This window comes from Saccopteryx bilineata, chromosome 7 (genome assembly GCF_036850765.1).
Source record: "Saccopteryx bilineata isolate mSacBil1 chromosome 7, mSacBil1_pri_phased_curated, whole genome shotgun sequence".
NCBI lineage: Eukaryota > Metazoa > Chordata > Mammalia > Chiroptera > Emballonuridae > Saccopteryx > Saccopteryx bilineata.
Window position 1 is genome coordinate 23,341,442 of NC_089496.1, and position 26,416 is coordinate 23,367,857.

Genomic DNA, 26,416 nt, shown 5'->3' on the forward strand with positions numbered 1-26,416 from the left:
AAACCGGAACAGAAGTTCCAGCCACTGAGACGAAAGGCCCCAGCAGCTACCAATAAAACGTTTGGTGCGCGTACAGCTCGGTTACAAGATTATATGATAGAGACGGCCGAGGGAGAGGGGAACTCCCAAAGCCCATTGTACCAGTTTGAATAGGAAAAAGGCCGAGGGACCCGTCTAACGGGGATGGGCGGGGACCGGAGGCCACATGTGGAACTGGCTATCCACTGGTCCCCTTCCAATGTACAACAGGTGTTGGCCTTGGTGGATACAGGTGCAGGATGTTCCCTTCTCTATGGAAACCCAGAGCGGTTTGCTGGGACCCCAGTGGCCACTGACGGTTATGGGGGCCAAACTGTTCAAGTGAAGCCAGTAACTATTCCATTGGGGATAGGGAGACTGCCTCCTAAGCCATATAAGGTGTATGTATTTCCTATTCCTGAATATATTTTGGGGGTAGATGTCTTGCAAGGACTGTGGTTGGAAACTACTACAGCTGGGGAGTTCCGGCTGCGGATCAGGGTTGTGAAGGCAGTATTGCGGGGACACGCATCACATCCCCTTTGCAATTACCCGTCCCTCGGCGTGTGACTAACACCAAGCAGTACCGCCTGCCAGGTGGGTATGAAGAAGTCACAGGGACAATCCTCGAACTAGAAAAGGTGGGGATCATCCGGCCAGCACACAGTCCTTACAACTCCCCAGTATGGCCTGTGCGCAAAGCAGATGGAACCTGGAGAATGACAGTAGATTACAGGGAACTTAATAAAGTTGCTCCCCCTTTGCACGCTGCTGTTCCCTTGATAGGTAACATGATGGATCGGCTAAGCCATGAGTTGGGGACATACCACTTTGTGGCAGACTTGGCCAATGCTTTTTTTCTCTATTGATATAGCCGCAGAGAGTCAAGACCAATTTGCCTTCAGTAGGGAAGGGAGACAATGGACCTTTACAGTGTTACCCCAGGGCTATTTGCATAGCCCCACCTTGTGCCATGGGCTGGTAGCTGCTGACCTGGCTAAATGGAAACAGCCAGAGGTAGTCCGCATGTACCATTATATAGATGATATTATGCTAACTAGTGATTCTCTTTCAGAATTGGAGCAAGCAGTCCCTACCCTGCTATCCCATTTGAAAGCATGTGGCTGGGCAGTTAACGAGAACAAATTACAAGGACCTGGGTTATCTGTTAAATTCTTGGGAGTTGTCTGGTCGGGTAAGACAAAAGTTATCCCTGACACAGTTATAGATAAGATTCAAGCATACCCCGTGCCCACTACGGTAAAACAGTTACAGGAATTCTTAGGTTTGTTGGGGTATTGGCGAGCATTTATACCGCATTTGGCTCAGTTACTACGCCCCTTGTACAACCTTATTCGAAAGGGGGTTCGCTGGGATTGGACTGAGAAGGCGCAAGGTTCATTTGAAGCTGCTAAGAGAGCTGTCAAGGTGGCACAGGCCTTGAATGTGTTTGATCCTGTCAGACCCTGTGAGCTGGATGTTCATGTAACCTCGGAGGGGTTTGGATGGGGCTTGTGGCAGCGGACAGAGCGCCTACGGCAACCTATTGGGTTTTGGTCCCAATTGTGGAAAGGTGCTGAAGTTCGTTACTCATTAGTAGAGAAGCAGCTGGCAGCTGTGTATGCTGCCCTCCTGGCAACTGAGAGTATTACAACCACAACACCAGTTACAGTCAAGACAACATACCCTATTGCTGGATGGGTGAGAGATTGGGCAACTAAACCACGCAGTGGTATGGCCCAAATGTCCACCCTGGCCAAGTGGGGTGCCTACCTGCAGCAACGCTGTGCTCTTAGCACCAGCCCATTGAGGGCAGAACTGCAGGAAGTCTTGGGTCCAGTCACCTATGTGACCTTAGAGTCAGGTGCAACTGGGGCTCAGGAGGCAGAACCTGAGGTCAGTCCCTACCAGGAGGGGCGGGTGCCCATCCCCGAGGATGCCTGGTATACTGATGGTTCCAGCAGGGGCCAACCTGCCAAATGGACGGCTATCGCCTTCCATCTGGCCACTGAGACTATTTGGATGGACACGGGTACAGGCCAAAGCAGCCAATGGGCAGAATTAAGAGCTGTTTGGCTAGCTGCCCATAATGAACCTTCACCTCTGGTAATCTGTATTGACAGCTGGGCTGTCTATCGTGGACTGACCCTTTGGATTGCTACTTGGCACATTAACTAGTGGATGGTAATGCACCGTCCACTATGGGGTCAGGCTATGTGGCAGGACTTAGGGAAATAGGACACCAGAAGCAGGTGACAGTATATCATGTCACAGGGCATGCCCCTCTAGCCCATCCTGGGAATGATGAGGCAGATACGTTGGCAAGGGTGCGATGGTTGGAGACTGCCCCTGCAGGTGATGTGGCACAGTGGCTCCACTGGTGCCTGCTCCATGCAGGACAGAAAACTATGTGGGCTACGGTTAAGGCTTGGAACTTGCCTGTGTCCTATGCAGAGGTACTTGCAGCCTGTGAGCAATGTGCAGTATGTTCCAAGGAACACCCTCGGAGACCACTGGTGTCGCCTGGACAGATTCAGAGGGGTCATGTTCCACTGACACGATGGCGGATAGACATTATTGGACCCTTACCAAAGTCAGAAGGGTACCAGTATGCAGTCACTTGTGTAGATACTGCCACCGGGCTGCTTGCTGCTTACCCTGCTCGTAACCCTGACCAGAGGGCAGTCATACAGGCTCTGGACCGCCTGAGTGCTGCATACGGGCGACTGCTGGTCCTTGAAAGTGACAATGGTACCCACTTCACTGGTTCAATGGTGAGGCAATGGGCTCAAAAGCTGGGGGTGGACTGGAAGTACCATGTTCCCTACCACCCCCAGGCTGCTGGTATCATTGAGCGGTATAATGGACTCTTAAAGCAGGGACTGCGACAGGAGGGGGGCACCGGCTCTCTTACTGGATGGACACGCCGCTTATGGACAGTACTCCGGATTTTGAATGAGCGACCTCGACGGGGGAGGCCAGCTCCAGTAGAGGCCCTCCTGCATCGGACAGCTGCCCCCATTCAGTTGCAGATACGCACCAAGGACATTTTACTCAAGCCAGGTTTCGGACAGCAGGGCAACGTGCTCTTACCTGCTCCAACAGCCCTTCTTAAAGGACAACGGCTTCAATGGACTTGGCCCTGGACTGTACAGGCCCCCCATCTGAGATGGGTGGCCTTGTTGGTACCATGGTGAAAGGGGCTAGAGGTGGACCTCCAGTTAACTCCTTGGGCAACCAGCACCTGGCCACCTACGGTAGAAGTGTATTATCCCTTGAGCGCTCAAGGAGACAGCATTTTGAAGGGTACCTTTGTAATTTCTTTATGGCCAATAATGAATTCTCCTATTTTATACACATAGATGCTGGTATATTGGCCAATAAGGTTTGGTATGCCCGCTCAGGGCAGCCTCTGGTGCCAACTACGGTGCTGTCTGCAGACAAAACTCTGGCCTGTATTCTGCCAGAGGGAAGGGATTTGCCTCTCTTGGTGCCACTGACAGCTCTCTCATTTCGCCCATAGTTTTTGATCTGTTAATCCTATTGCTGTAGTTGGTACTATTTCTGTTTATGCAATGTATCCCACTACTTGCACAGTGACCATCATGGAAGATGCCTGTGGTTTAGATTGTAAAGCGAGCAAAAGGGGTGGAATGTTGGTCAAATAAGTTTGTAAATATGATATATATGTTTGCTCGCTTGTGACTTATATTGGGTGTGGGGAACAGGCTATAAGCAGGCCAGGCCGTTGTAGCCTAAGGTTTGGTTTTGGGACTAAGCTTTTCCCCACACCCTTGACTGATTGTATGATCTGGGTGGTGCACTCTCATGAGGAATCCAGTTATGCCTTGGATAAGTGACTTTGTATCGGAGACTTCCTTGTTTGTATATTGGATTAAGGGGTTTTGGTTTTCTACACTATAAAGTGGGACAGACCAGGAGCTGGCACACCCAGTTCCTGCTATCACGATTGCAGGGGCTTCCCTGATCCCTTGCCCTTCATGGGAAAAGCTGGTTTTCTGCTTTTCCCTTGTCTTCTTTTGTGGTTTGCCTGTCTTGGTGAGACACCAATAAATAGGATGGCCCCCCATCCTCTGTGCCATTTCTTTATCGTCTGCCCGAATCCAATGGGAACCTGCATGTGAATGGCCACGATGGCGGCTCCTGGCCTTACATATGGACATATTTTTTAAGTGAGAGGAGGAGAGCTATACGCCCTCATGCACCCTGACTGGGATCCACCCCCATCTGGGGCTGATGCTCAAATCAACTTGCTATCCTTAGCACTCAGGGCTGACACTTGATCCAATTGAGCCACTGGTTGCAAAAGGTAGAGAGAGAAGGGGAAGAGGAAGGGTGTTGGGCAAATGAGTTTATAAAGTTTGTGCTTTTGAATTTGCTCATTTTTGTTGTTAAAAATGGCGCTGTGTTGTGGACCGTTAATGGCAAAAAGCCATTATAGATTTGAGGCTTGGCAGGGGGCTAAGTTCTCCCCCCCTCCATCTCCATATTTGGCTTTGATGCTGAGTATTTGCACCCACTCCACTTCCTTCCTTGGGTTGCAGGAAGCAATATACATGCCCTTCCTCTGACTCTTTGTTTGTAAATTTCACTAATGTATCCTGTTTTTGCCTTGGGAGAGTTCCTGTCTTAGCCTTTGATGTGCAACTTTGTATCAGGGTCCTTGATTTGCATAGGTCTATATAATAAAGTGAACTGGGGCTGTGAGGCACTCAGATACTGCCAGGCAGTTTGAAGAGTCCTCCCGGTCCCCTCGGTTTTGTTTTGACAAGTGTGTTTCCTCAATTCCGCATATTTGGAGCAGCGCTGGTCCGTAAAATTGCTAATCACCTTCCTGCTTGGGAAGGGCCATTGTTATGCTAATGAAGGGAGCGGGAACCTACGGCTCATGAGCCAGATGTGGTGGCTCTTTTGATGGCTGCATCTGGCTCGCAGACAAATCTTTAATTAAAAAAATACGTGCCTGACCAGGCAGTGGCACAGTGGATAGAGCGTTGAACTGGGATGCAGAAGATCCAGGTTTGAGACCCCAAGGTCGCCAGCTTGGAGCGCGGGCTCATCTGGTTTGAGCAAAAATTCACCAGCTTGGACCCAAGGTCTCTGGTTCAAGCAAGGATTTACTCGGTCTGCTGAAGGCCCATGGTCAAGGCACATATGAGAAAGCAATCAATGAACAACTAAGGTGTCATAATGCGCAACGAAAAACTAATGATTGATGCTTCTCATCTCTCCGTTCCTGTCTGTCCCTGTTTATCCCTCACTCTCTCTCTCTGACTCTGTAAAAAATAAAAAAGTTGCTCTTTAAAAAAAATAATAACGTTAAAAATATAAAACATTCTCATGTATTACAATCCATTCATTTCCTACCACTCATGTTCATGGTTGCGGGTGGCTGGAGCCAATCACAGCTGATCACACCAAATTTTTTTTTTTTTTTACAGAGAGAGTGAGAGAGAGGGATAGACAGGGACAGACAAACAGGAACGAAGAAGATGAGAAGCATCAATCATTAGTTTTTCATTGCACGTTGCAACACCTTAGTTATTCATTGATTGCTTTCTCATATGTGCCTTGACCGTGGGCCTTCAGCAGACTGAGTAGCCCCTTGTTGGAGCCAGCGACCTTGGGATCAAGCTGGTGGGTTTTTGCTCAAACCGATGAGCCCGTGCTCAAGCTGGCAACCTCGGGGTCTCGAACCTGGGTCCTTCCGCATCCCAGTCCGATGCTCTACCCACTGTGCCACCTCCTGGTCAGGCACAACATCAATCTTTTATTGGATAATGTGTAACGTACATGGTCGTTGTATGGCTCTCACATCTTTGTTTTTCATCACTTCGAATATTTCCTGCCAGTTCTTTCTGGCCTGAAGTGTTTCTGTTGAAAAATCAGATGACAGCCTTTTAGGGGCTCCTTTGTAGGTAATTGATTGCTTTTTTCTTATAGCTTTTAATATTTTCTTTGTCTTGAATCCTTTTCATTTTAATTATAATGTGTCTTGGTGTGGGCCTTTTTTGGGTTCATCTTTATTGGGACTCTCTGTGCTTCCTGAACTTATGTGACTTTTTCCTTCACCAGGTTAGGGAAATTTTCAGCTATAATTTCTTCATACAGGTTCTCTATCCTTGTTTTCTCTCTTCTTCAGATACCCCTATGATGTGGATGTTATTTCGCTTAATGTCTCAGAGGTTTTATATTCTGCATCTGGTAGTTTGGTTGCTTCCAATTTATTTATTTCTATTTAATTCTCATTTTATTTGGTGAATATTTCTTGGACCATTTGTGTATTAAGTAACTCTTCTCTGACTCCCAAACTTGTTGTGATGTCTTTATGAGGAAGTTGTCATGTTGGGCTCAGTGGTACAAACCTCCAGGCCACCTGGGATCCTTGCTCTAGGAATGTTTCTTGTGGGTTATATGTGCCCTGCTATTGTTTATGAGTCTTGTATGCTGTTGACCCTTTTGTGGGTGGAGTTAACCTTTCAAGCTGGCTGGCTCTTAGGGTTAGCCTCGGTCACTGTGTCTGTTCCCTGGGGTGGACTTAGCCCAGCAGGGTGTGGTGCCTGCTTGACTCCCCTTTTGGGTGTGCCCTTGTGAGGTTGGGTCTTATGCTGGTGTGGTCTGAAACCCACTATTGGTTGTGTTGTTAATATTCAGGGTTTCATGAAAAGGAGCCACAAAGGAATGAGGCAGCAACAATACTACAAGTGGTGAACCCCAATCTCTCAGGATTGAGGTGCCTTAGAGAGATCAGCTATCCAATTTATTAAGCAGAAATGTCACCTTGCATAAAATCCTAACAAGCAGAATACAGTGTACAATTTTATTATTTAGTTTTGCAAAACTGATTAGCTTTCTCTCGCCCTTTCTGAGACATAACACCACACCATCTGCTGTCTGACTCCTGACCTGCAGAAAGCTCCAGCAGGGCCCAGCATCCACGTCCTTGGGCCTTCCCTGGATGTGTCTGCTTTCAGTCATGTGTGCTTGGTCTTGACCTCGACTTCCTCAGGACGGGAACAGAAAGTCACTCGGTGCTTTGGCTTTCCTCCAACATGGCTGTGTTGGTTCTGGGTCCTCGTGTGGGGTTCGGGTATGGGTTGATGTCAGACATTGTTTGTAACCAGCCCTGGGCTCCCTGTCTGGGGCTACCACTCTGTTCACTGTGGCTGTGTTTACTGTGCCTGGGTGTGTGGGAGGGATCAACCTGTGGATAAGGGTCAAATTCCTCCCACTTGTAACTGAGGGCAGCTCTGTAAAAGGGCCCCAGCTCCTTGAGATTTGCCTGCAATTGTCAGCTGCTCTACCTCCCCTTGCAGTTGCCTGCTCTTTCCCGAGCCTTCTGCAGCAAGTCTATCGAGTGGGACCAGAGTGGCCTTGGCACCTCAGAGTGGCAGGGCACCTGAGGTTGGGAGGACAACGTTAGTGGGACCCCTACTTGAGCGGTCTCTTGGCTAGGCACTCTGTGTGGGGAAAGTGAGGAGCTGATTTTCTGAGCAACGTGTCTCTTCCATTTTGCCATGAGGCAGAGATGTCTGATATAAAATCTATACTGATTCCTAGACAGTGGCAAATGACTTACTCAGTGTATCAGAGGTTTGGAAAGAGCATCACGGAAAACTGGCCACCAGGAGGGCTGGGTAAAGGTGTAGCCGGAGTTCTTGGGCTCAGCGCAGGAGTGAGAAGGTGCCTATGTGTGCTTTTAGTACTCGGGTGGACTCCATGACGTCTATCTCGACAGCCAACTTGTCAGTGTTGACCCTCCATGTAGGTGCAGCGGAGAGCAGTGTGTGCCTGGTGTGCATTTGCTCCTCTTCTGTCAGAGGAGGCGCCAATGTGTTCTCCTTGGACATTCTGGAATGGGATTTGCTTTGTCCTTCAGACTTCTGCCAATACCATTTTTCCCGGACTCACTGCAACTTTTCTGTTATGCTATCCTATGAGACTTGTTTCTGATCATGAAACTTCCTTTACAGTGAACAGTAAGGTGGTGGGCTGCTCTTGGAATTCACTGGACTTAAAAACCCACCATCCTGAAACAGCTGGCCTTTTGCAGAGAGAAGTCTTCGTGAGGTTGGAGGACTGATACACTGTGAGCCAGGGACCGTGACCTTAAATTAACACAAGGATCTGGGGACCAAAGTGCAAGGAATGACACTTCTCAGTTATTACCTAATAGTGACCCCCAAATCTTTGCTCTATTCCATGACTGACTTTGCTTGGAGGGAAACGAAGGAGGAATGCCTCTAGAAGGAGAACGCGGCCGATTCCAGTGGTTTAGAAAGGGAGGCACGTGTCGGCTGAGTGAGCAGAGTGGCTGCTACTCAGCGGGGGATCTGGTAATATTGGAGACTTACAGTAGTTTAATGGGGGACTTCGTGATCTTAGGCAGGCCACCAACGGACAGATGGGAATGAGGATTAGAAGATCCTACCTGGCAAAGGACTCTAATCCACAGGTGTTGGCTGAAGTCAGGGAACATGTAATAAGACAGAAGTAAAAATTACCAGCCAAGGCCTTGGGATGAGCTGCAGAAAGGGCAGTGGTTGCTGCCTGTACATTTTTCTTTGCTGTCTCATGTTATTTATATTTTACCTAACTTTCTCCTCTCTGGCATTACTATATATAGTCTGTGTTGATTGTGGCTGACTTTACAACATAGTTCACAGATTAATGAATATCGACATAAAGTCATGATGAAGCTGGGGAGGAATGGGTATCATTCAGGACCCTGGCCTTGCAGCTGGATGTAGTGCACTGGGGGCGTGCTCTTGTTTTGGGTGGAAGGAGTAATTAAATTCATTTGAATTTTGTATAAAGGCCACATTAGCTGATATAAGAACAGATCACTGAACTTGTAAATAGTAGGACAGTCTATTTCCAAAACAGTCAAGAAGTTGCTAAGCATAAAACTTGTCAAATGCAAGAAAGATGTTGAATATGTATTGTCAATGAGTTAATTACATTCTCTACTATCTTTTCTTCAAAGGAGAAAAAAGTACACTATTTGGCCGATATTATGCATTAAGGATTTAACATAGACTTATAGGAAATAAGATACAGAATCTGTTGTAAATTTCCCAATTTATTATACAGTATTAATCTCAAGTAACCTGATCATTATGTAACCACAGGTTTACAAATCTGTGATTTTATAAATTTATTAAATTAAAAATAAATTTACAGACACCATTTTTACTATTATATCATAGGGACAAGTCACTTAATAAGAAAACAAAAAAAGAAGTATATTTTATGCTAAAGTTACTTTCTGACCAGGTCGAAACATTGTTCCACTTTGATTTTTTCTCTTCTTTGGATTTTGAAAGGTTTCATACCTAAAAAAAGGTGATAATATTTAATACATGTAAATGCTAAAATTACAAAAGACAATAGATAGTTTGCAAACAGAATTGTTTTAAGAAACAAAGAAAATAATTGGAAAATGTTCATAACAGAAATTAAAGTTCTTATAAATATTTTTTCAAAAGTTGAACACCCAACTACTGTAGAAAAAGGAGCAAAGGGGATGAACAATTTAGAAAAGATAAAATACAAATGGCAATGATTAATATAAAAACTACAACCTTTACAGTTTTTTGTTTTTGTTTTTGTATTTTTCCAAAATTAGAATCAGTGAGGCAGTCAGACTCTGGCATGCGCCCAATCGGGACCCACCCAGCATGCCTACCAGGGGCCGATGCTCTGTTGCGGCCGGAGCCATTCTAGCACCTGAGGTGAAGGCCATGGAGCTAACCTCAGCACCCAGGGCCAACTTTGCTCCAATGGAGCCTTGGCTGTGGGAGGAGAAGAGAGAGACAGAAAGGAGAGGGTGGAGAAGCAGATGGGCGCCTCTCCTGTGTGCCCTGACCAGGAATTGAACCCGGGACTTCCATATGCTGGGCCAACTGGCCAGGGCTAACCTTTACAGTTTTAATCAAAGAAATTGTACTTTTTTTTTTAAACAAGGTAGAATTTTCCTCCAATCGGCCAGATTTAGAGAAATACTATGCTACTCAACGTTATTGAGTGTTGCACTAGGGACATTCAGTATATGGGAACAGATTTCAAAAGCCTTAAAAAATGTGAGTGCCCTGTGATACAATAATTCTGCCTCTGTCCAGTGAAATAAGGATATGTGTGAACATTGAGCTCCAAGAATGTTACTGATCACATTGCTTATAAGTGAAAAGCTGGAAACCGATGTTGCAAAATTAGATGTGTGATCTAGTTATGTTATAAAATGTGTCAAAAACAATATAGTGGTAACATCTGAAATGTGAGTGTTCACAATGTCTGCAGGGATGCAAGGGAGACTGCTCTATAGCAGGGCATACAGCCCCAGTCTCATTTTAGTTAGAAAACAGCTGAGCATACAGATACATAATGCTTTGGGAGGCAGAGGGATTAAGGGAAATTTTATTTTTCCTTCTGTTTTCTAATTTTCCTATAGTAAGTGCAAATTACAGATAACTTATGTACGCTGAAGGGGAGCAGAATATGCCGCCCCAAAATGTAGAATTTTAACAGGTGGCTCATTTTGAACTGAAGGGACTCAAGACCAACAGACTCAGGAGATGCTTTTCACCTTTCCCTTCACTGTCTAGGATTAGACGGGCCTTTTCCAGAAGCAGAGCTGCTACCAGAGGTAACCACTTTCTCTGAAAGCCTGACCTGCCCAGCAGGGCAAACGTCTGATTGCCACAGGCCTGCTCTCTCGCTGTGAACTGCGCCCCTTGAAACCCTGTCCCTTTATTTAGCTCTGTGCTTCAACCGCCTCACTGCCTTTGAATTTCATATTTTTATGGGGCAGTATAAAACTAAATGTTTTTCTCCTGTTAGTCGGTCTTATGTCAATTTTTTTGTGTGTGACAGAGAGAGGGACAGACAAGAAGGGAGAGAGATGAGAGGCACCAATTTTTCATTGAGGCACCCTAGTTCACTGACTGCCTTCTCATATGTGCCCTGACTGGGGGGGGGGGGCACAGCAAAGTGAGTGACCCCTTGCTGGAGCCAGCGACCTTGGGCTCAAGCTGGTGAGCCTTGCTCAAACCAGATGAGCCTGCGCTCAAGCCGGCAACCTCGGGGTTTTGACCCCAGTCCAATGCTCTATCCACTGCGCCACCACCTGATCAGGTAGTCTTATGTCAGTTTAATTCACCAGCCAAAGAACCCTGGAAAGGAATCACTTTTCTGCCTCTAAAGTTTGGCTGGCACCCAACACAGACCCCACCAATGGCTTGCTGCTGCAGCTGACAGACCTTAGGACCTCCAAGAAGAGCTGGCAAAGATAAGAACTGTTACCTCACAGTATCTCAGATCTCTGTCAATGGAAGTGACACTGGTGGGACTCCTTTTCCTTTTTCTAAATTTAGATTAGCAGGAAAAAACAGTTGGGTCAGCTACATAGTTCTTTGGGTACAGCAACTCTGGTAAAGGTTTGTTATGAGTACTTGTCTCCTATTGATCCTTTCCTCCCCAGAGATTGTTTTCTTTTGTCTGTCTTTTCTGTCATTTGTCATAGGAAGGAAATCATAGGGTATAGAACGTAGACGTAAGTCCTATAAACCTGTGGTTCGAACCAGCCTTACAGACTGGTGAGGTCAGAGATCTCACTAGACCTGCAGCTGCTTAGACTGCTGTAGGTTCCCTATATAAAAACCCAACCAGGTGTTCCAATTTCCTTGTTCTTTGTCTTGAGAGCTTGGCTTTGCCACCAGTAGAACATTTTCTCTCATCTTCGTCAGCCAAAAGGTGCAAGGATCAACCTGGCGGCCAGCGAGTAGACTCAACACCTGAGACGTGAAGTCACAAGCAGCACTGTCTTTGTCCGGCTGGGCCAGCTCTCAGGAAGTTGGTCCTAAGGGCTCCCAGTCTACAAGGGGCCTTTGTCATCTCAACCTCACTGTTTTACTTGTGCTGGAAAAGTCCCCTTCTAATCGTGCCTGCCAGTGTCACAGATTAGTGGGTTTGTGATGGGAGGCACCTCATGGAAAACCAGACTCCTTTCTACGACCTATGATGATGGAGGTCTTTGCTTTCTTTGGCTAATTCTGGGAGTAAACTTTATGGACCTAGTGAGGGCTGTGTTATTGTATCCTATTTTGAGACACTTATTGCATTCATGGTTAAGTCACAGAAAAGCTTATTGGTTTTAATCACTATTAAGATAAATATAAGAGCCTGACCAGGCAGTGGCGCAGTGGATAGAGCGTCAGACTGGGATACCAAGGACCCAGATTCGAGACCCTGAAGTTGCCAGCTTGAGTGCGGGCTCATCTGGTTTGAGCAAAAAGCTCATCAGCTTGGACCCAAGGTCGCTGGCTCGAGCAAGGGGTTACTCGGTCTGCTGAAGGCCTGCGGTCAAGGCACATATGAAAGCAATCAATGAACAACTAAGGTGTCGTAACGAAAAACTGGTGATTGATGCTTCTCATCTCTCTCCGTTCCTGTCTGTCTGTCCCTATCTATCTCTCTGTCTCTGTAAAAAAAAAAAGATTAATATAAGATACTACTTGTCAATGGTCAATGATGGATTCTTTTAGAGAGCTCTCATACTAAGCAATTGCCTTATTGGCACCTGTAAAAAGATCAACTTAGAGGACAAAAGAGCAGACCAGCTTGCCTTAGCTACATGAAAGAACAGAAATGACCACGTCCAATGTCAATTCCAGTCTCCAAACCCAGCCCTGTCTGCCTGGTTTTCTTTCAATTACGGTTTACATTCAATGTTTTAAAAGTACTAGTTTTAGATGTACAGCACAGAGGTTAGACAATCACAGACTTTACAAAGTGCTGCCCCTGATATTTTCAGTACCCACTTGGCACAGTTATTATAATATTATTGACTAGATTTCCTGTGCTGAACTTGATGTCCTTGTGACTATTCTGTAACTTCCATTCTGTACTTCTTGCTCCCTTCACCTCTTTCACCCAGGCAGCCATCAGTCTGTTCTCTGTATCTGAGTCTGTTTCTATTTTATTCATCAGTTTATTTTGTTCTTTAGATTCCACATTTAAGTGAGAACATATGGTATCTTTCTGACTTACTCAACTTAGTATATACCCTCTGTAGGTCCATCCATGCTGTCACAAATGGTTAAGGTTTCCTTTTTCGTGGTTGAGTAATATTCCATTGTATAATATATATGAACCACTGTCTGCCTGTTTTAACTTCTCTTTCCCTACAGATTTACAGAGAGCACTCAGACCTGGGGGTTATACATGTTACTTATGCAAATGCTGAAAGCCAGGAAGTAAATTTAGAAGAATCATGTCCTTTGTGGATGTATTTACCTCCATGTTCAGAACATCCTACCAAATTTAGAAAGATGACTATTAAAACCCCACTCACAGGGACCCTGACTGGCTGCTGAGGGGTATTCTTCCCCACCTTGACTCTACTGTACTTATTGGACAAACCAGATGCCCTCTTCCCCGGGGAAAGTCCCCTCATAGGAGAAACACTGTCCAGGGGCTGAAGAAGCACTACTAAGAGCCTTTCCCTCTAAGGCAGCGGTTCTCAACCTGTGGGTTGCGACCCCAGCGGGGTCACCTAAAGCCATCGGAAAATACATAATGCATATCAGGTATTTACATTCCGAATCATAACTGTAGCAAAATTACAGTTATGAAGTAGCCACCAAAATTATTTTTTGGTTTGGGGTCACCACAACATGAGGAACTGTATTGCGGGGTCACGGCATTAGAAAGGTTGAGAACCACTGCTCTAAGGTGAATTGAGGCGAGGCAGAATTGCACTCAGGAAGAAAGGAAAACCTTCAGATGCCTTTTTTGAACACTTTATACAGGCTTTTTAAAGGTATACGCGTGAAACCTTGAAGCTTTAGAATACAGGCATCTTTTGATTTCTGTCTTAACTGAAAATATGCATGGAGCCAGAGACAGTCTGCCCGACAGCACTCATGCTGCAGTCTAGTTCTTCAGGGAACCAGACTTACTTTACGGACTGGAGTCCTGGCCAAAACAGAAACGGAGCTCTAGGAACAGTTCAGAGTCCACCTGTCCTGAACCCTAAAACTGATCCTATTCCTCTTAAAATGCTTACAGCTACTATTTAGAACAGAACTGTCCTAAAAAGAAGGAAAAATTTAAAGGTAATTATCCTAAACCTTGTCCTATATCATAGAGAAATAAACCTCACAGCTCCTAGGAGGAAACCTGCATTCTTTCTCTGTCTCTTAAAGATGTCATCTTACCATGTCTTGGAATATAAACAACACAGGACATAACTAAACCACTGCCACATGACTGGAAAGGGAAAAGAGGGGGAGAGGACTTTCTAAAATACAGACTGCTATAAGAACCCTTGCCCACAATCTAGAGTGCGGCCTCTGTAAGTATTTGTCGAGGGAAAATACAAATCTTAGAAGTCATGTCCATAAACATTAATAAAAAGCTTTAGCCATTTGAGAGGGAATCTTAACTGGTTCGACCAAAGACACAATTTGGAATCAACTGTTCTTTACAAACTAAGGAGTTTTACATTGTTGTACCTAAACTCTTGGTTAAAATTTTGGAATGGAAGCAACAGGGTCTCTGCCTGTTTCTGGGTCTGACTGAGGATACAGGTTATGCATGTGATATTCTCCTCTATCCAGATGGTATTGCCCAAATTAATTTGTAAAAAAGCTCTACTTAATTGGCTTAATGAAAAATAAGCACTTATTATATATGTCTAAACTCTCAGGAATACAGTAATCCAAATGCTTTTCAAATTTATGTGATATGGAATAATCTTTAGTTAAAAAAAGTTTATTTGTTGGTTTAATTACAATAGGCATATTTCAGTTATCAGCATTTAATGCAGACATATAACTTTTATTTTACCTTGGTTTCTTAAGTAAGCTCATGTTCTATTACAAAATTTCTCATAATGGCTACTTTAATGTCTCATGCAATCTAAATAGTATTACTTAGGAAAAATTAAAGTTCTTAACTTTTCAGCAATAATTATATTTTATGAGGTCTACTTGAATAGTTTTCCAAATCTCTTGGGTAACTTACATCAAGAGTTTTGCTAATTGAAATGATGGACAGTCACTGAATATCTAGATCTTTTAAGTAAGATAAAATACCAAAACACTACTGAACATAGGTTTATCTACTTTTTGTTTATTACAGAGAAACTAACAGTATTTGGATGTATTACTAAACCTGTCCTAAGCTACAGTGAAAAATTGTAGTATTAAAAAGGTTATGCTTCTAGAAATTATGAAATGTATTCACAGATTTGCCAATCTGCAGAATGCTGGTGTAACATTTCACAATTAGTATTTAAGGATTTCAAGAGTTAAGAATTCTAAATATGTAATTCACACTATAAGAAAGAAGACAAACAGGCCCTGGCCGGTTGGCTCAGTGGTAGAGCGTCGGCCTGGCATGCAGGAGTCCCAGGTTTGATTCCAGGTCAGGGCACACAGGAGAAGTGCCCATCTGTTTTTCCACCCTCCCCCACCCTCCCCCTCTCCTTCCCCTCTGTCTCTCTCTTCCCCTCCCGCAGCCGAGGCTCCATTGGAGCAAAGATGGCCTGGGCACTGAGGATGGCTCCTTGGCCTCTGCCTCAGGCGCTAGACTGGCTCTGGTTGCAACAGAGCGACACCCCAGATGGGCAGAGCATCGCCCCCTGGTGGGCGTGCCAGGTGGATCCCGGTCGGGTGCATGTGGGGAGTCTATCTGACTGACTCCCCGTTTCCAACTTCAGAAAAATACAAAAAAAAAAAGTAAATAAAAATAAGACAAACAACTTTATACATAGGAAATTAGGTTTGTTTTTGGTTAAAAGGTATGAGGTATGGAGATGGTTTTTGTTAAGGGAAAAAGAATAGTTTTATCTTAAAGTAAAACAACTGAATATTTCAGAATGGGAAAAAAGTACCAACTAAATATTTGGATATAGAAAGGTGGAGAGAAAATTTTACTTTGTGTAGTCAAGCTGGCTGAAATGAAAGGGTTTTAAAAAATAAACTTTAGCCTGACCAGGTGGTGGCACAGTGGATAGAGCGTCGGACTGGGATGCAGAGGACCCAGGTTCGAGACCCCGAGGTCGCCAGCTTGAGCGCAGGCCTCATCTGGTTGGAGCAAGGCTCACCAGCTTGGACCCAAGGTCACTGGCTCAAGCAAGGGGTCGCTCGGTCTGCTGAAGGCCTGTGGTCAAGGCACATATGAGAAAGCAATCAATGAACAACTAAGGTGTTGCAACAAAAAATTGATGATTGATGCTTCTCATCTGTCTCCATTCCTGTCTGTCTGTCCCTATCTATCCCTCTCTCTGACTCTGTTAAAAAAACAAAAAAAAAACTTTAATATCAATAGTACACTTATATAAAACTTAATTTTCTTTCATCTGCTAAAAGGACAATTTTTTTGGACTATTGGTCTGCTACTGAGAAAACTGAAAGGTTTTTCTTTACCTTTTAAATCATCCTAGAAAACATTCTATGTTTTATAAACAATTTCTTATGCTTCCTGTTTACTTAAAAAATAGCTTTTTGAATAAGAAGACTCGGTTTTCTAAGTGTATAACATTCTGTATTTGCTTGTGAAGTTTTTGTCACTTTGGATAACTATATCGTTACACAGAGACATATAATCCTATTTGTTTTAAAAAATCTTTTGCCTGACCAGGTGGTGGCGCAGTGGATAGAGCGTCGGACTGGGATGCGGAAGGACCCAGGTTCGAGACCCCGAGGTCGCCAGCTTGAGCGCGGGCTCATCTGGCTTGAGCAAAGAGCTCACCAGCTTGGACCCAGGGTCCCTGGCTCCAGCAGGGGGTTACTCGGTCTGCTGAAGGCCCACGGTCAGGGCACGTGTGGGAAAGCAATCAATGAACAACTAAGAAGTCGCAACGCGCACAAGGAGAAACTGATGATTGATGCTTCTCATCTCTCTCCGTTCCTGTCTGTCTGTCCCTGTCTATCTCTGCCTCTGTAAAAAAAAAAAAAAAAAAAAAAAAAAAAAAAAAAATCTTTTGACATTTTTGACAAATGTCCCCCAAATCAAATTCTAAGTGAAGTCTTTTACTCTAGAATTTCTAAGAGAGCCCTGAAACATCTCAAAAGATTTGTTCTCTCCTTATACAAAAAGAGATTAAAAAAAAATTTTTTTTTTTAATTCATTTTTTAGGGGAGAGAGAGAGACAGAGAGAGAAGGTAGGGAGGAGCAGGAAGCATCAACTCCCATATGTGCCTTGACCAGGCAAGCCCAGGGTTTCGAACCGGTGACCTCAGCATTTCCAGGTCGATGCTTTATCCACTGCACCACCACAGGTCAGGCCAAAGAGAGATTTTAAACTAATTAGGCTTATCTGATACAGTCATGCACCACCAAATGACTGGACTATGTTGAGAAATGTGTCATTAGACAATTTTGTAGTTTCATGGAACATCATGGAGTGTACTTACTAACACAAACCTAGAATACTAAACCTTTGGTTATATCTGTATGCGTGTATGTTATTATGTGTTCCTAAAAGTCTGATGCATAATGGTATCAGTCATAATTCCAGGCGTCATCTTAAAAATGTTGTGTCACAGAACCAAATTACCTTGTCAACTTAATCATAATGAATTTGCATCAGCTTTTGTCATTTACAGACAGTAGCTGTTCTATTTAGATCAGGGGTCTCAAACTTGCGGCCCGCAGACTAATCCACGAAGTTCAAAATATTTTGGATAAAATTAAGTAAGCCTAGGGGCCTACTTGTATTTTTCATTTCTCTAGCATCCTAGCTAGATATTAGCTTAGTTAACAGCAGTTGTGATGCGAACTACAGTTTCTGGTCGTTTTGTGACACTGAGTAAACTGCATGTACGATTGTGCTTGTTGTACTGATTTTTTGTTTTCAACTGCAGTGAGAAAAGTGTTGTGTAACAGTTGCCTTTTGTAGACCTAGTGCCGCCGAACGGCTGTGATCTTGCTCTGCGGCCCACATGCTGAGTTGAGTTTGAGACCCCTGATTTAGATGCTTCGGCAAAAGTGCTTATCTTCAAGGATGCTCACGGAAAGGAAACTAACAAGTACATGTTTATGATCATTTTCAGATCATACCACTGAACTGGGTAAGAATCTCTAGTGGATAAGACCTCTCTAATGGAGAAACTGATGACTTCACAAAACTGGTAACAATAGAGCTAGATCTACAAGAATTAATTACATGGGACTGAATGAACTGATGAGGTGATTATATAATTTTTTTGTTTGAAACACTGTTGGTTCTTTTATGTTCTATTCCAGATTTAAGGAAACCTTTTAAGCTAGCATTAATTTGGTAAAACAAACATCCCTCCAGAATTCAGAAACTCTTAGTGAATATTCTTATTTCCTAACAATATAGTTATTTGCACAACTTCAATTAGAATCTTTTCTCCTTGTGACAGGACAAAATTGAAAACACTGATTATACTTCAAAGGCTTGAATGAAATATCACATTTGAGAATGCACACAGAAAGAACTAAGGTTGACTTTATGGAACCAGCAAAGCATCTTGGAGAAGTAGCCTGGTACCTGGCTTACAGGGTTCTAGCAGCCTTACAGGTGAGTACAGAACATCACTTCCTGGCAGACGTAGAACCCTCAGGATATCTTGGGGACCTCCAGAAGAGAGGAACGAACTCAAATGTATAGGTATCATAAGAAAATCTGATGGTGATTCCCTGGCTTTGCTTCCTAGCTTTGAAAGGTTTTTAGAAGTGCAAGCTGAGCTTCCTATGAAAAGTTCCAGTAAAGCAGATTTAAGAGCCTTTAGTCAATCACTATTCTTGCTGCACTTATGTAAATCATCAGGCCAAGAAGATTAGTGTTACTATGGTTATGTGGTAGAAACAAGGATGAATGTAGTGAGGAGTTACATTTCAGTAATACACCTTTGTGGATATCATATCCTAGTGCTGTTAATTCTCTTTCATGTTTTGTTTTCTACCTGTAAGCTGGACTGGATCCTGAATTCTTTTCTTTCCTCCAGTATTTGGCTACAAATCTCCAAATTAACATTTCTAAACTCTCCCACTCTTTTGACTTGGAAACACTAAACAAAAACTTGCCCTCTTCTAAAGCCCCGAAAACTGAATGTGAACAACTTGATATAAACTTTCCAGAAATCACAAGAGCTCGTTTGTGTATGGACAGTCTTTGTGTCTATTGCTGTGAGGGCCCTCAGAAAGTATGCCTGAATACCCAATGACATCACTGAAGACGTTCAACCTGCAAAAGATGCTTTCATCCGGTCTCCAGAAATCTCAGAACTGAGACTGCGTTTATGGTCTGCTCTAATCATTAACCTTTGTTTTTCTTTTGTTGCCACAGAAATGCCTCTTATCAAATACCTGCCCACATAGGCCTACCTTGAGGAGCACCTGTCCCACCGCCTCCTGCTATGAGACACAACAGTTAACTAAGCTGACCCACTCTCAGGACTGATGGACTGGTTCAGTGAGATGCAGCAACCTAGCAACAACTTCTGGCCTATGAACTTTAGAGCATTTCACAGGCAGGATGCAAAGGAGCAGAATCTGCCAGCCCAAAAGTGCCACAGTGGGAAGACCCAGCAGACTGAAGAGATGCTTTTTACCTCTCCCTCTACTATCTAGAAGGATTAGACAGGGGCCTGCTCCAGAAGGAGAGCTGTTAGCAGAGGTAACTTTTGTCTGAAAGCCTGACCTGCAGGGCGGGGCAAACGTGACTGCAATCCACTGCTCTTCTCACCTTCCTCCATCCTGGGCCCTCTCCCTTTCCTGAGCTTAGAAGGGAACGTAAGCCTCAACTGTCTAACTGCTTTTGTGTCTCCTACTTTTATGGGGCTCCTGTAAGCATGCAATTAAATTTTTCTGTTAATCTATCTGTTGTCAATTTATTAGACCAGCCAAACAATTGAGAAGAAAAAAGGGAAAAATTTTCTGCCCTTACAATGTATACACACATGCATACCCCAAAGTACTGCGAAATTAAACAGGAAACCTGAGTTGTAACTTCAAAGAACAGGAAAAATCATTTCTTTTTTTTTTTTTTTTTTTTTTCATTTTTCTGAAGCTGGAAACAGGGAGAGACAGTCAGATAGACTCCCGCATGCGCCCGACCGGGATCCACCCGGCACGCCCACCAGGGGGCGATGCTCTGCCTATCCTGGGCGTCGCCATGTTGCGACCAGAGCCACTCTAGTGCCTGAGGCAGAGGCCACAGAGCCATCCCCAGCGCCTGGGCCATTTTTGCTCCAATGGAGCCTTGGCTGCGGGAGGGGAAGAGAGAGACAGAGAGGAAGGCGCGGCGGAGGGGTGGAGAAGCAAATGGGCGCTTCTCCTGTGTGCCCTGGCCGGGAATCGAACCCGAGTCCTTTGCACGCTAGGCCGACGCTCTACCGCTGAGCCAACCGGCCAGGGCTAGGAAAAATCATTTCTTGAGTTGACTAGTTCACCTACAATGGTTCCTAGTTCATGCGTCTTAGACTTCTAACTCACCACAGAGACAACTAGAGGAAGCCCATACATCCAAATGAGTACAACTGAGGAAACTCAAATGAACTAGAATTTTTTTTCTTTTTACAGAGAGAGGGATGGATAAGGACAGACAGATAGGAACAGAGAGAGACGAGAAGCATCAATCATTAGCTTTTTGTTGCGACACTTTAGTTGTTCATTGATTGCTTTCTCATATGTGCCCTGATCGTGGGGCTACAGCAGACTGAGTAACCCCTTGCTCAAGCCAGTGACCTTAGGTCTAAGCTGGTGAGCTTTGCTCAAACCAGATGAGCCTGCATTCAAGCTGGCGACCTTAGGGTCTTGAACCTGGGTCCTCCACATCCCAGTCCAACACTCTATCCACTGCGCCACCACCTGGTCAGGCTAGAATGTTCTTGAGATGGCCAGTTGGCTCAGTGGTAGAGCATCAGCCCGGTTTGATTCCTGATGAGGGCACACAGGAGAAGTGACCACCTGCTTCTCTACCCCTCCTCACTCCTTCTCTTCCCCACACACAGACATGGCTTAAACAGTTTGAGCATGTTGGCGCTGAGGATGGCACATGGCCTTGCATCAGGCATTAAAATAGTTCGGTTGCTGAGCAATGGGGCAGTGGCTCCATATGAGAGCATCACCCAGTAGGGGGCTTGCCTAGTGGATCCCAGTCGGGGCACATGTGGGAGTCTGTCCCTGCCTCTCACTTAAAAAATATATATATATATTCTTGAGATTAATAAAATACAAATTATTTTGAAAGTGAAACATTTTTCATAATTTTTGAAAACTAGATTTGAATCATTTTGAGCTTTCAAAATTAAATCATGCATTAATTCAAATATACTCAAATGAATTGGTTAATAAAATTCATTTTTAAGTTTTTGGGTATTTAAATGCATAGCTACTGAACAAATTTCTGAACTGGTTTTTAAGTATTCAAAATAAAATAAGAACTTTAAAAGTTTAGGTGAATAATCGTCACCTCTACTACCTATACTTATGAGTCAGAATCTGTTACTTACAGCTCAGCAAAATTCTTCCAGTCGTCTTCACTAATGGACGGCCTTGTGTGACTGAGTGCAGTCATTAAATGAGACTGGCTAATGGCCAGACTGGCTTTGATCGGTCCTGGTTGATGAAGAGAGTCATCCTCCTTAAATAAAAAATGACAAAAAGTTAACTTGGGGACATGATTAAAAAGCAGCAGTCCAAATGTCATCTCTTTGTCAGTGTTTTTCAGGATACTCTATTACTTTTCTAAAGAGATTGCTAAACTTGTTTGAAAGTAGGAAGCAAAACATGATTTAACTGATCAATGTGTTTAAGTCCCTCATTGATAGCTTATTTACAAATTAAATAAATATATATCAAAAAAGGAAACACAGTTTTAAGGAAGTTTTTATAATTATAATGGGTGGGGGGAGAGAAAAGCCATACTCCACTTTGGCTCTGGTATCTGCTTTTGATGATACTGATGTCCGCTCTCAGTTGATCTCTCTGTTCCTGTGTGAGTTCTTGGGAACCTTCTTGGGAAGCTGTTCTGAGCGCTGGAGGCCATGAAAAACACTGCTCCTTCCCAGGGGCCCCAGAAACGTCCTGAGTCACGGAGCTCGGTGCAGACAGGCACTGTGAGCTCTGCACAGTTATGTGTGATAATAACAGAAAGAAGGAAGAAGAAAAAAGGGGGAAAAAAACATGTATTTATCAAAGATAAAATTAAATTTTAAACACTAAGACCTTAACATGGATAAGCTTATATTTTAATTAACTGAACTTAAGCAAACTGGTCATGTTCTATGAAAGTCCGTTTACATCTATGTGGCTGAACCACTAGAGTGAGAACTGCCACAACACAAGGTTCTCTTAATTCCATAATTAAACCCACCATACCAACGCCCTGGGGATAGATCCCAAATGAGCCTTATTCTGAGTTTTCAACAAATAGAAGGTTCTGGGACATTTCTACACAGAAGTTAAGAAATAAAAAACAATTGAAAACCAGAATTAAAACATTAGCTTACTATGCTTGGGAATATAAATGAGTCTCATATTTTTTTTTTTTTTTTTTCATTTTTCTGAAGCTGGAAACAGGGAGAGACAGTCAGACAGACTCCCGCATGCGCCCGACCGGGATCCACCCGGCACGCCCACCAGGGGCGACGCTCTGCCCACCAGGGGGCGATGCTCTGCCCATCCTGGGCGTCGCCATGTTGCGACCAGAGCCACTCTAGCGCCTGGGCCATCCCCAGCGCCCGGGCCATCTTTGCTCCAATGGAGCCTTGGCTGCGGGAGGGGAAGAGAGAGACAGAGAGGAAAGCGCGGCGGAGGGGTGGAGAAGCAAATGTGCGCTTCTCCTGTGTGCCCTGGCCGGGAATCGAACCCGGGTCCTCCGCACGCTAGGCCGACGCTCTACCGCTGAGCCAACCAGCCAGGGCAATGAGTCTCATATTTTTAAAAAAAACTTAATAAAGCAAATTTCCAAAGACCAAGAAAATAAACATATAAAAATGTGTGTGTCAATAAAGTAACCGCAAACCATTAATTTTGGAGGAATATGGGTTGACTGCCATTTAATTTAGAAAAACAATGATATTGCCCATATTTAATCTAAACATTTTCCTCATTAAAACAGTACCGGTTGGCTCAGCGGTAGAGCGTCGGCCTGGCGTGTGGGGGACCTGGGTTCGATTCCCGGCCAGGGCACATGGGAGAAGCGCCCATTTGCTTCTCCACCCCCCCCCCCCCTCTCTGTCTCTCTCTTCCCCTCCCGCAGCCGAGGCTCCATTGGAGCAAAGATGGCCCGGGCGCTGGGGATGGCTCCTTGGCCTCTGCCCCAGGCGCTGGAGTGGCTCTGGTCGCACGGCAGAGCGATGCCCCGGAGGGGCAGAGCTTCGCCCCTGGTGGGCGTGCCGGGTGGATCCCGGTCGGGCGCATGCGGGAGTCTGTCTGACTGTCTCTCCCCATTTCTAGCTTCAGAAAAAAAAGAAAAAAAACAGTATCACTACTGCCCGATCAGGCGGTGGCACAGCGGCTAGAGCACCAGACTGGGAAGCAGAGGACCCATGTTTGAAACCCCAAGGTCACCGGTTTGAGCACGGGCTCATTACCTTGAGCGCGGGGTCACTGGCTTGAGTGTGGGATCACAGACATGACCCCATGGTTGCTAGTTTGAGCCCAAGGTTACTGGCTTGAGCAAGAGGTCACTCTGTCTGCTGTAGCCCCCCAGTCAAGGCACATATGAGAAAGCAATCAGTGAGCAACTAAGGTGCCACAATGAAGAATTGATGCTTCTCATCTCTCTCTCTGTCTGTCTGTCCGTGTCTGTCCCTCTCTCTGACTCTGTCAAAAAATTAAAAAACAAAAAAAGCAGTATTACTACTAAGTTTTTTAATGTTGCTTATACTAGCCACCAAGAGTGTTACAAATAGATATCATTTTGTTGTAAAAATAGAATCTAATATGAAATGGACCTGCCGCTACAGATGTCCAAGAGCCCCTGATGAGAGGGGTAAACCTGAAAGAAACCCACCGGTTCTTTGGCCCCCCCCCGTGCTGCCAGCTCGGTCTTAGAGTTCTTACCAAGGAGTGAAAATGACCAGTTAGTCTAAGAAGGAAAACAAGACTAGTATTTTACTCACCAACCAACCAATCAGAAAGATCACATGGGGCTGGTTAGGAGACAGATCACTGTCCAATTTTATATCCATATATGACTTTCTCTCTCAGAACTGTACAGTGACAACTGCACAACATACCAAATCAGAAGAGGTTCCATTTCCAAGTTCTGATTCGTAGGAGCTGCCGAAGTAGAGCCGGTACATATTGAGTTTTGACTCATCTGGAAGCATCTCAGACAACTCTAGAGAAACGAGGGACTGCTCTAAGCCACACTCCCCGTCTCCAGCTGAGTCTTCAGAGCCACTGCTGTGGTTAAGAAATACCATTGAAGACAGACTTAGGTCACTGTCAGAACTGGAACTTCCATCCTAAAACATACAAAAGGACAAACAGTTGTAAAGATCTAAATATCTACAACTCAGAAATAGCACAACACATCCCAACAGACCAGTACAAGAAAAGTTGACACATTTTTCAAAAAAAGCTCTTTCTAAGGTTCTGAAGGCATAATAAAATTTTATTAAAATAAAAAAATGATGGCCCTGGCTGGTTGGCTCAGTGGTAGAATATCGGCTGGGAGTGTGGGTTCGATCCCCAGTCAGGGCACACAGGAGAAGCAGCCATCTGTTTTTCCACCCTTACCCCCCTTCTCTCTCTCTCTCTCTCTCTCTCTCTCTCTCTCTCTCTCTCTCTCCCTTTCCTGCAGCCACAGCTCCAATGGTTTGAGCAAGCTGGCTCTGGGCACTGAGGATGGCTCCATGGACTCACCTCAGGTGTAAAATAGCTCGATTGTTGAGCAACAAAGCAACACCCCTAGGTGGGCAGAGCATTGCCCCACAGAGTGCTTGCCAGGTGGATCCCAGTTAGGGCATTTGTGGGAGTCTTTCTGCCTCCCTGCTTCCCACTTAATAAAAAAAATAATTAAAAAATAAAAAAAAAATAAAGACAAGATGCAGTGTATAGATAATATGTCAACCATCTCCCCTAAAATTGTAACACATCTAGGAGTCAGACCTCTGTTTTTATTTTTATTTCCATTTCTCAATTTGTACTTTTCTACTCTGACATGATGAATCACCAAGCTATAGAATGCTTTACAGATACATACCTTTTCTGATAATAAAAAAGGGAAAAAAAGAACTTCAATGGCTTACCAAAATTAATAGCAAAAACTTAGCAGTATCTGATGTAGGAACGTCAGGCCCTCTAAGACCCTCCATAAAATGTAGGGAAGAGGACCTCACAGGAAAGCCCTTCCTAGATTTGTATGGTAAAGTCCATATATAGAGCAAGGTAGTGAAATTCAAATTGTATCTCCTGTAAAAATTAAAATCAAAATACTGTCCACAGAGAAAAGGCTGATACTACGGCTGGGATATAGAAAGTACAAAATAAACCTAGAATACCTTGTTGTATCAGAAAGTAAGTTAAGTGACCAAAGAATGACAGAACATATCAAAAGGACACAGAAGCCATCCAAACACAGCAACTATTGGCCAGATCTGGGCAATTTGAACTTCAATTTAACTTTTTAAAAATTAAAGTATAAAACTAAAAACCCCAATATTTTTCTGTCTATATTATCTAATTCATGATATCCTGATTTAAATAATCTTTCCACAGAACAATATATTTTGCCAATAGTTGGCAATGTTAAAGAAAAAGACACCAAATTCTTCATGATTACAAATTCTCTGCAAAGCCAATATTCCAGCTAGGGTACATCTGACTAACGGTAAATGTCCATACAGTTACCAAAGTCACTAGAAAAAATGGGATATTTTTAACATTGAACTTTTCTTCTCATTCACGAAACACCGTAGTATGGGTCTCGAGTAACTTACCGGGAGTCCCGAGGACAGCCTCCCGTGTGCGGCCTCTAACTGCGCGTTGTAAAGCAGGGCTTTCAGATCCGCTCCCGTGAAGGAGTCGGTCAGTGAGGCCACGTGCTGGAGGTCCACGTCATCCGCCAGGGGTAGAGAGTCACTGAGAACATTTAAAATTTCAAGACGTGACACCTGAAGGGAGGAAAACTAACTGATTTAACCAATAAAACATACGTATTAGACTGTATCTTAGGATTTTTTATAAATTAACTTTATATATATATATCTAATAAGCTTTACAAGTGAGTTGGAAAATGTGCCACCATCTACCATCTATCCTCCTAGGAACTTTTTCCCTAACATGAAATATAGGGAGAAAAATGAATAAAAACCAACATGAACTATTCAGTGTAAATCATTTCTTATTTGTCCAGACTCAGGCCTTCTGGACAGGGACTAAAGCAACA

The 26,416-nt window shown here is 44.1% G+C and overlaps 1 protein-coding gene and 1 long non-coding RNA gene across 8 annotated transcripts in view; one reads left to right on the forward strand and one right to left on the reverse strand.

Moving 5' to 3' along the window:
- LOC136310314 (uncharacterized) overlaps nt 1–19,892 on the forward strand; it is a 33,589-nt gene extending 13,697 nt beyond the window's left edge. For all 4 annotated transcript variants that reach the window (XR_010726545.1, XR_010726546.1, XR_010726547.1 and 1 more), the window contains exons 2-4: nt 18,099–18,234; nt 18,435–18,592; nt 19,361–19,892. This is a non-coding gene — a long non-coding RNA (uncharacterized lncRNA). The remainder of the gene's footprint in view (nt 1–18,098; nt 18,235–18,434; nt 18,593–19,360) is intronic.
- Nucleotides 9,104–26,416, reverse strand: part of PEX1 (peroxisomal biogenesis factor 1) — a 62,848-nt gene continuing 45,535 nt past the window's right edge. For 3 of the 4 annotated variants that reach the window (XM_066238749.1, XM_066238746.1, XM_066238745.1), the window contains exons 20-24: nt 25,968–26,141; nt 24,261–24,491; nt 21,943–22,140; nt 21,528–21,658; nt 9,104–9,374 (exon numbers count right to left, since the gene is read on the reverse strand). In XM_066238749.1, the coding sequence (XP_066094846.1) occupies nt 9,290–9,374; nt 21,528–21,658; nt 21,943–22,140; nt 24,261–24,491; nt 25,968–26,141 (819 nt within the window). In that variant the 3' untranslated portion in view covers nt 9,104–9,289. Of the gene's footprint in view, nt 9,375–21,525; nt 21,659–21,942; nt 22,141–24,260; nt 24,492–25,967; nt 26,142–26,416 lie in introns of those variants that run through there. The other variant, XM_066238750.1, reaches the window with a different exon arrangement.